The sequence below is a fragment of the Populus trichocarpa genome, chromosome 5 (genome assembly GCF_000002775.5).
Source record: "Populus trichocarpa isolate Nisqually-1 chromosome 5, P.trichocarpa_v4.1, whole genome shotgun sequence".
NCBI classification, from domain to species: Eukaryota; Viridiplantae; Streptophyta; class Magnoliopsida; order Malpighiales; family Salicaceae; genus Populus; species Populus trichocarpa.
This window is the reverse complement of record NC_037289.2, coordinates 21,992,207-22,002,530: the sequence shown is the minus strand read 5'-3', so window position 1 is coordinate 22,002,530 and position 10,324 is coordinate 21,992,207. Positions and strand designations below refer to the sequence as shown.

Here is a 10,324-nt window from a genome sequence, read left to right as displayed (position 1 = left end):
AATCATTAATTTAAATATTATAAACCATCTCAGGGTCAGTAAAAATTTATATAATTATTAAATTTAGAACCTAGCTCAAGAAATTAATTATCAAAATACATGTAAGCTGGTCTAAACACCCATATTTAAAAAAAAAAATTATTAAACTGGTCTCCTCCATTCCACGAAGTCACCTTGAGTTTGTAAGAAATTAATTTCCTATAAATATAGTGTGGATTGCTAAGACTCTATCAGAGAATAATTATGTTTTAATGTGTAAAAATTAATGAAAAATATCCTTACACCTTCAATAATAATATATATATAAAAAACTAGCCATCTCATGTACTTTAAGGTTATTGTCATGTAACCTCGTATAGTGTCATTTTCATATATATTTATTTCCACGATTATGGTTAAGAGTTTGTTTGTTGTCATTACATGAGTAGGGAGATGCATTCTTCTCTCATAGTCACTTTTTACCTTTTTAATAATAATAGAAAGAAAGAACTTCTAAATAATGTCTATTTTATGTGCTTGTTATTTAGGTGTGATGTTAATTTTTATTTTATTTTTTTTACAAAAAAAATCAGGAAAAATAAAAAATATTAATTTTATATTTTTTCAAATAAGATATTTTTAAAAAATAAAAAATGAAAAGCTATTACACACTCAAATTGGACTCAACAGTTGATGTGGGCTCCAACAATGGAAGGACAACCGAGTGATTGAATTGGACCCCACAGAGACACTAGTTTACATCTATGTGGTCCACACAGAATGATTCTATCTGCACAAGAAAACCCATTTACTTTATTGCTACACAAGAAAGACTACCTGTACTTGAGTTTGTTTGTCAAAGACTGGGCAAGAATTTAGCTGGGCCCATGAATAATTGGTTCCGTCTGATGAGTCTATGAATTGATATTTTGCATCAGCACCGCTCATTTGAGGCCAGACTTTGTAGATTTGATCAGTTGTGGGCCCTTCTCAACTGTATAATGAGGTGGTGTGTAGATGAGTTGTCAAATCTATTATGGGATCGTACCAGGTACAGTAACTGAGAAAATTGCAATTCTGTGCTCTCTTCCTTCCTTTCTAGTTATTTTGCTCCCCGTTACCTTTTGGTGGTACGGTCGTAACATCGTAACGAAGACTTGGGTAATGATGGGTATTATGTAGGTGGTTAGTTTTTGAATTTTTTTTAAAAAAATTATATTAATTTTTTTTAATTTTAAATTTATTTTAATATCTACATAATAAAAAAATTAAAAATTTTTATTTTTTAAAATACTGTGTCATTGAAAAACAAATATTATTTAGGTCTTGTTTGTTTTATTTTTCAAAAATGTTTTTAAAAAAATTGAAAATTTTATATTTTTTATTTACTTTAAATTAATATTTTTTTATTTTCTTAGATCATTTTAATGTTTTGATATTAAAAATATTTTTTAAAAAAATATATTATTTTGATGAATTTCAGAGCAAAAAATATTTTATAGAGCAACCACAATCACATTTTCAAACTCGCTCTTGATATGTTTCGCGTAGTTTTTGATGTTATCGTATAGAAAAGGTAAATTTTAAAAAATATTTTTAATTATGATTTTTTAAATATAAGTTTGAATAAATATATATTTACTTAAAAATTTAGTTAAAATTGTTATAAGATTAATTCTTGTTTGCAAAATAAATAAAAAATAAGATTTTATAAATAAAAATATATTATTTTAACCTTTATAAAACCAAAATTTTAAACAGAATTATAAGTCAATGCAAAACCCGAAACTATTTAATTAGTCAACCAATTAATTCTATAGTTAAACAAAAAGACAAAAACTAACATAACAACAAACTGTCATAGAGAGGAAAAATATCGCAGGAGAGGGTGGAAAAACATAGGCTAGCCTTTAGACTTTATTCGAACCACATCTTTTTTCTGTCCTTTAGTAGTTAGTAGCAGATGTGATTTAAAATGTTTTTTTAATATATTAAAATAATATTTTTTATTTTTAAAATAATTATTTTTAATATTAGTATATTAATACAATTTAAAAATAAAAATAAAAAAATTATTCTGATCTTATTACATATTTTCATAAAACTCATTTTAAAAGCATGGTATGAGCCCTTGAGTTCATCTCAAAAGCCGAAAAGCTCGTGTTAAAATTGGTTTTCATGCTATATCAACTCTGCTAGGCCCCATAAACAATAATATTTTTTTTTTAATTTATTCGCTTCGAGACTATGCTGGATAAGAGTATTCTGAATTAAACCCATCATTTGGTGTTTGGAGTTACGTGGGATTGATTAATTATTAATATTATTCTAAAAAAAACTCTGTGATGGATACTGGAGGATGAATAATTCTTTTTTTATTCCTAATAAAAATAAAATAAGGTCGTGCAATTTATAGTTTGGTAATCATCGTCTATTTTTTTTTAAGCTATACCTAGTTTCGCAATTATTCCTTTCTTGATGAGCCACGCGGTGCCTCTTTCTGTGGGCTGTGAATTACATGATGAGTCACAGTCAGGCATGTCCTTTCTGCAACATCAATCCATGGTTTATTTAAAATTTGTGGCCCCTGGTTTTACATTTCCGGTGGCTTTTACAAAATTTTATGTCTTGCAATTCAAGCGATACCACACATGTCTTTGTCTTATTGAAAGAACAATGATACCCTTTATTTAACCTGCTGACAGCAGGATTTGAATACCGGTGGTTTTTATTTGTAGATATATTAAGATAATATCTTTTTATTTTTTATAATTTTTTTTTAAAAAATTGAAGAGTCTTTGAAAACATGGTTGTAGCTTAAAAACAAACATTTTCTAAGAAAAAAAAGTTAAAAAAAGGAAGATAAGATAAGATTTAAAGATACAAGAACGAACATGTGGGAAGTTTTCATTGGCTAAACTATTTTAAACGAGTAAAGCAAAAAGGTTTTTGGCAGCAACCTACTCGATTAGCTTGCCAACTACAAAAGCACAAGTTTTCTTGACTTGGGGCAAAGTTAATTATGTTTTCCGAGAATGCTTTAGGGCTCGGACCCATTGGCTGCCTTTCTTTTTGGTCCCTTGATCAACGACTCCATTCTTTTCCTCGAATTCTTAATGATCAACATGACGACAAATTGATCTCAGGGGAACACAACACAATCTCCTCGTTTTCTCCACGTTTGGGATTTGCTTTATTCTTGTCTACTTTTTTGTCAACACCCGTTAGATTTCCCTTCCACCACACTACCAAGTACCTCTTAACGCGTCTGAGGGTGGCAATTTTCACAGAGCCATCAATCACCTACGCATGATGCATTGTGAGTGCTATCTGCGAGAGAACATACGGACGCTGGATGATCGATCAATGGCGGGGTTCAGGAAAATGGGCCAGCGAGGGCTTGGTTTTGCCACCCATCTTATATGGCTATCGCCAGTTCTCTATCTGGAATCGGGAACGTTCAAGTTTCAATGATCATGGGCTGTGATGATTTCGTAAATCAGATGTGCATAAGAAATTCTCAAAAATCAAACCAATTTAGCACGCACAGCTTCACTTTTTTATAGAAAGAAATACATGTACCCTATAGTCATCCAACTTTTCAATGGAGCAATCATAAAATCTGAAGAGCATCATAATTCTTCCTGCTAAAAAGAAATACTAGTTACTCCTAGAGAGTATCTTAAGATTTTCTGTCGCAAACTACATCATATATACACCAAAAAGTAATTCTCTTGAACTGCTATATGATCACTGTCATTTAAACTCATGGTAAAAGAGTACACCAGAGCCCAGAGACGGAGTCACGATGGTCAATAAAGAGCCCAGCGCCATGAGGAACCATGTCACCGAGCACCATACGGGCACAAAGTCCTCTTTGTTCTTGATATTGTTGACGCCTATACGGCATGGGATAAAGATTTCACTGCGCCATTAATGGTGGGTAGAGCCAGGCATGCAAAAATATTACAGCGGAACTAGTAAGAAAGGCGATGATGTATGGTAGTAACATGTATAGCAACAAGCAATGCTGCAATTCACAGACTGCATTCTACTAAACTGAACTGGGAGGTAAAAGAAAAAAGAAAACAAGAACATTTTCCCTTGTTAATTCAAACAACAAAAAATCTATAAAAAAATATCTATACAATTGATTCCAATCAACTTGATCTCTGCAAATCAAAACAATAGTAATGGCCCTTGATGTATATTTGATCACAAGATTGCCAAGTGCTGACCGGAAATAGAGTGACAAGCGAGTGTACAGGCCAATCTTATTGCCTGTCCAAAATTCCTTCCTGCCACTACCACAGCCAAAGCTAAACTACAAGTTCACAACTAGCAAAAAAACACTTGCATCTGTTGATACTGTCAGCGTACAGGGAAAAAGAAATAAAGTAAAGCATGTACTGATGTACTGGCTCTCAAGGCACATTTCTCTAGCTAGAGTTTCGCCTCGATGAAGCTGAAAAAGAATAGCAGGTGGTATCAATGATCTCCTTCACATCCTCAGACGATCAGAATTTGTCATGTTCATAACTCGCTTTATTGGGTATCTCGATTTATTAGTGTGTGCATAAATTAAGAAATACCTGAACTAAAATGAGTTAGGACTTTAGAAGGCAATCGTATAAGTATAACCAGAAGAACATTACGTTCAGGGAACATCAATCACTTCGAACAGACTGAAGGACAGGCAACAATGATAAGTTCACCAGACACAATGATCCCTCTCTTGAATTAAGAAGCCAAAAAAGTTCCTTTTAGATTGCTTGCCTTGACATCACAGGGAAAAAAAGAGAGAAGGTAGAATGGTATCAAACCCCCCTGCAAGTTAAAGCGCCTGTGCACAGAAAATGACGATGTAAATGCAAGGATTGGGAGGTCAGGACGAGAACGGGAGAGAAGAGATGCCACTTGCCCATTTTCCATATAAAACCAAAAATGCATCGTCTTCCAATTTGGGGGTATCTGAAATTCCAAAAAAGATTGCCTTGTTATCAACAAAGAGAAAAATTTCAACGGTTTAGCATGACTCGCAGGAACAAATACATACAGGAAAAAAAAAAATCCTGGAAGATCTCTATGAAGCACCAATGAGATCAATGATGAGTTGTAGAAACAGGACTTTAAGATGAGAAAACTGATGTTAATGTCTTCTCGTGACATAGACCCATGGAAAAATATCCTTTTATAACCGGATTTAAAAAAACAAATGACACAATTTGTCAAAAAATTTGGAAGGATGATATAGATTGAAAATCATTTTTTTTATAGTGGGACCAAACCTCTTGATCCCAAACTCTTACCACTAGACCACCACCTAAATAATTAAAATCATATTTGATAAATAGAATAGTTTGGACACATAATTATTAATATCAATTTTATAGCTCTTACCACTGTGTATATAAATATCAATTTTATACATAATTATTATTTCAGTAATGGTTATTTAATCCTGTTTCAAAAAGCATGTTGCAAATTAATTAATTAATTAATTAATCTTAATAAAAACTAACTTAAAATTTTATGAACATCTAATAAAAAAAAATTAAAATTCAATGGCAAAAACATAATGAAAATCTAATAATCACAAGATAAGACTCGAGATCTAATTACAAAAGAAAAAAAAAGGGTTATGTAACAAGAAAGAAAAAAATAAAAAGAAAGAATATGTCACTGAGACATACTGGGAATTTGACACATTCGGTATAATTAAAAAATCTTAATGGGATAATTATTACTATATTTTGAAAGATTATCAAATGAGATTGTGATTAATCCTAAATTAATCACAAATAAAACTCCTATCCAATTACGATATCATCTGGTGATCCTAAATTAACTGCGAACAAAATTCCTAACCAATTACGATATTGTCTGGTGGTCTTTTAATATGTAGTTAGAATTGTCTAGTTGTAGTTTTTCTAACGGTATCGAGTATGTTAAAAACTAAGCTGTGATATATTTATAATGACCCATTTTTTATTTTTATTGTTTTTTACTATTTCTCTTTCATGTCAAATCAACTTTTCTCTTGAGCAATTAAATTTTAAATCTCGTCTTTTGATCTTTGAATATTTATAAAATAAATTTGAGGTTAATTTTTGTAAGTGTTAATTGATTTCTAGGCAATATGAATTTTGAAACGATTGTGTTCATATTTGCTATTTTTTTATTACATGTGTTATTTTCCCAAAATTTTTATTAATCCATGTAAGAATGACAAGAGACCCTAAATATTACCCTGCAAATTAAATGCAAAATCTGGCCATACCCAATTTACGGGAATGAAAGCATGCCCAATTTGGCAGCTGAACTGCATCTCTGTTCTGAAATACCAACAGGTGAGATAACTAGAGGTTCCATGGAGTTTCTCCTCCTTCCACCACCTCACGATTCTCAAAAACCAACACTTCTTACCACAGCTAATGCCTTCCAAGGAAATTGAACCATGGCTGAACCATCAGAAAGCACTAATTATCCATTCGCCCGCTGTCAAACTGCTTCAGATGCACCAGCAACTTCAGCTCTAGTTGGTATAGGATCGACCATGGATTCAAACAGCTGGGGTGTGACAACAACAGGCTTATTTTGCTATCTGCATAGCAGAAAAATCTTCTTTTGTGCTGATGGGACCTGTTCTAATGGAATCTGTGCAGCTAAATCTCTTCTGGCTACCATGGCTCCATCTGATACGTGAATGATTTCTTCCAAATTCTTCCAAGAGTCAATGCTCTCCATACTTGCTTCGACTGCAACATCCCATCGGGAATAAACCAAGATACACATCATGGTTGCAAATAAAGCATGTTCAATAACCAAAATTTAATATTTTGACCATTTCGATTGGGAAAAAATGACGTCTTTGCTTTCAAAAAAAAATTCCAGCATGGCCATTCTGTTCCTAGAGTCGTGCTTCCAATGCCATTCTGCACTAGAGCTGATATAAATTTGTGCTTTGAAGAATTCCTGTACATGGAAAGATTCCAGAAACGATTGTCAGTGTGAAAAGTAGCTGACATGTCATACATCCATATTCCAGTTTAACGAAGAAAAATTCATTATTTCACCATCATAACGTAGTTTCTTCCGAATAGCAACTTCGCAAAATTGAAATCTGAGATATGTCTGCAGATCCATTTCTAAAGTTATGCTTTCAATACCTTTTATAGGATGAATATCATATGCCAGGCTTAATGAATATCGCATGCTAAGCTTGTTGGTGCTTTAGGATTTTTTACGGGAATGGGCTTTAAGAGCTCTGACCCAAAAACCATTTTCATAGTGGGTTGGGCTCAGCCTGCCCAAGCCCACCTCTCAGAGGTTTGGGTTCGGTTAAACCCTTGGAACCCACCAACTCAAGCCCATGAGAGCTCGAGGGTAGGTTTAGGAGCGAAGGAAGCAGAGAGCTCTATTGTTGACTGAATAATACAGCAGAGCAGAGGGCTTCCACTTTACGGGGTCACGCTACAGCAAAAGGTAAGGGTATCTCTCGTAATTAAATGCAAATGCAAATGCAAAATAAATTAGCTCACAATGATGCTTATTAAACCTGATATGCTTGGATACTTTCACTCGAGAGATTTGTAATTCAGTATTGGATTTTAATTTTAATTAAAAAATACTAACCTTATTAAATTAAATTGGTTAAATGAATTAACCCTTATCAAACTCAGTTAGATAACTAATAAAAAATTAAAAACTTAAAATAACATTATTCAGCCAAAAAATAATCAAATTGGGTTAACACAATAACCTATAAATTATCCATTAATTTAATAATTTTAACATCTTAAATCGGATTTAATAATTTTAATTACTAAATACAAAACCCTTAAAAAAAACCAAAAATAAAAATAATTAAGTTGGTTTAACCTAATAACCTATAAATTAATCTGTTAATCTAATGACTACAAGATATTAAATCAATATATAACTTTAACTGTTAAGGTAGTATTTAATACTAATTGTTTTTTAAGTAATTTTTATTTAAAAATAATTTTTTTAAATTTATTTTAATATTAGTTCATCAAAACAATCTAAAATTATAAAAAAATAATTTAAAACAAAAATAAATAAATTCAGAAACGCTTTTTAAACAGGAAAACAAACATCCTAAGGGTAAAACATAATTAGAAAGGAAAACAAAGCCAAAAATTTCGAAATCGAAAATTTGGGGAATTATTTCCCACCAAAAGAAGCCGCCCCTTGGGTTTTTGCACATTCAAATTCCCACCTTCCTTATTAAATTTATTATAATCCTCAACACCAAACGCTAGCCACGCATTTTCATTCAATCTCTACAGTCCCCTCTCCTCTCCTCTCCAGATTCAAAGCTCCTCAGGTCTCTCTCTCTAACTCTCTGATTTTTTTTTTCTTTTTCTTTCTAAATTGGAATTTTGGGTCTTCCATATTTTCTTTACTCTACTCCTGTACGTTCAAATTCTTTTGAATTCTCTCAAGATCTAAGAGTATTTTTACTGGATTTTGCTTAGATATTCCAAATTCCAAATTTCTCGTTTTCCCTAAAAAGTCCAGCCCAGATCTCTTTCTTTCTCTCTCTCAACTACAAATCTCTGTCAGTTGCTCTCATTTCTGGGGGTTTCCTATATCTTTACTCTGATTCTGCTGATAATTTCGAACTATGTTTTGCTAACAGCCTCTTAGAGGCACATCCTTTTACAAATTTTCTTCTGCGTTGTATTTTTTTGTGCCTTTTGTTTTATTTGTTAACTATTATCAATCTGAGAATTTGAATTTTTTAAAAGAAAAGGTGAAAGATGGCTGGGAAAGGAGGAAAAGGGCTTCTGGCAACGAAAACAACTGCAGCGGCTAACAAGGACAAAGATAAGGACAAGGACAAGAAGAGGCCCGTCTCTCGCTCTTCTCGTGCTGGCATTCAGGTAACATATATGCCCAATCAAATTATTTTTCATGCGTTCATTTATCATCGCTAATTTGACTATTCTAGCAGTAAATCAAAGGTCATTTCTTTGATAGTTTTCATTACATGTTACAGCTTGTTTGGGATTGTCATGTCTTGCAAAAACTGTCTTATAATTGCCAGTATTTGTTCTTTTCTTCCTGGTTTTGTACGAAAACAGCTGTGATTTTAAGGAAGTGGGTCTTCTTCTGCTTAAATAGAATCCCAATTTTAGGCATATGAAATTACAAGCACACATTTTGAAGAAAATAATTAGGTGTTAACGAAATGAAACGTGTAATTTTAAAGATCCTTAAGCTTGCCAGTGTGTGTTAATGTAGGTTTTAGTATCTGACTTGAGCTAATCAGAAGAATGGTAGCCATCTTGTTTTAAAATTTATTTAAAGTACCTTTTGTTTTGGGTAGAAAGAACAGATATGGTCATCACTTTAGTTTATAGGGTAAGATTTTGGTTATAGTACTGCATATATTCTGTTTACGAAGGTTTTTTTTTTCTATCACGGTGGCATTTGTTCAAGACTGTTATGATTTATTGACGATGTTTGGACTCATTTGACATGATTTTCTTATATCTATGATGGATGGGTGTAGTTTCCTGTGGGACGTATCCACCGGCATCTAAAGCAAAGGATCTCAGCTCACGGGCGAGTTGGGGCCACCGCTGCTGTCTACTTGGCTTCAATCCTTGAATATCTGACGGCAGAGGTTCTTGAGCTTGCTGGAAATGCTAGCAAGGATCTGAAAGTGAAAAGAATCACACCAAGGCATCTTCAGCTGGCCATTAGAGGAGATGAGGAGCTGGATACCCTCATCAAGGGAACCATTGCTGGTGGTGGTGTCATCCCTCACATTCACAAGTCTCTCATCAACAAAACCACCAAAGAATAAAGTTTTTGGCATCTGATCTCAAGTTGCTTTCAGCTGGACAATCATGTGTTAATTTGGTGACTGTATCTGGGTTTAGGTTAAGGTTAAGTTAGACTTGTTTGGTATTAATGTTGTGCTTGCGTTTGTGTAGGACATCTTGGTTAAGTACATATCGTTTGACTTCTAGGTTTGTCCTCTAGAACTAGTTCCTTCGTTTAGAATAGGAATGTTGTTTGTTGGATCCGTACCTTAAATTTCTTAGCATCCTCTTGACTGCTTCTAAATGCTGTGTTTTATAATTATGCTACTAAAAACTGAAAGGTGATGAAGGTAAATTCCTTTTTAACTTATCATGAATAGAAAAAAGTATTCTGTGATGGGTTAGCCTCTTTCTGGCATGAAGATTATGCCAGTTATTGGTCTGTTGCATCCCAGATAAACACTCCAGGCAATTCACTACTTACCGGGAACAAGATTTTCTCGGTTGCGATTTAGATCCGTTGAGTTCCAAGTTTTGAGGTGAAGGGT

General features: G+C 33.0%; 1 protein-coding gene and 1 pseudogene across 2 annotated transcripts; one reads left to right on the top strand and one right to left on the bottom strand.

Annotated features, from left to right (window-relative positions):
- Nucleotides 1-3,506: 3,506 nt before the first annotated feature.
- Nucleotides 3,507-6,777, bottom strand: LOC7476873 (pyruvate kinase isozyme A, chloroplastic-like; annotated as a pseudogene).
- A 1,370-nt stretch (nt 6,778-8,147) lies between these two features.
- On the top strand, nt 8,148-10,080 carry LOC7454316 (histone H2A variant 1). 2 transcript variants are annotated; one of them, XM_006383621.3, is made up of 3 exons: nt 8,148-8,329; nt 8,754-8,888; nt 9,521-10,080. In XM_006383621.3, exons 2-3 carry the CDS (start codon nt 8,766-8,768, stop codon nt 9,815-9,817), a joined length of 420 nt encoding a protein of 139 aa, XP_006383683.1. In that variant the 5' UTR covers nt 8,148-8,329; nt 8,754-8,765; the 3' UTR covers nt 9,818-10,080. The 2 variants fall into 2 exon arrangements, with proteins under 2 accessions (XP_006383683.1, XP_006383681.1); XM_006383619.3 differs by having other exon boundaries at nt 8,152-8,329; nt 8,759-8,888.
- Nucleotides 10,081-10,324: the final 244 nt, after the last annotated feature.

What these genes read in the sequence shown, in the direction of transcription:
- LOC7454316 (XM_006383621.3), top strand. Translation starts at nt 8,766, where the DNA reads ATGGCTGGGAAAGGAGGAAAAGGGCTTCTGGCAACGAAAACAACTGCA. An exon ending in CTTCTCGTGCTGGCATTCAG is followed by an intron (nt 8,889 to 9,520) that starts GTAACATATATG and finishes GGATGGGTGTAG; the next exon opens with TTTCCTGTGGGACGTATCCA.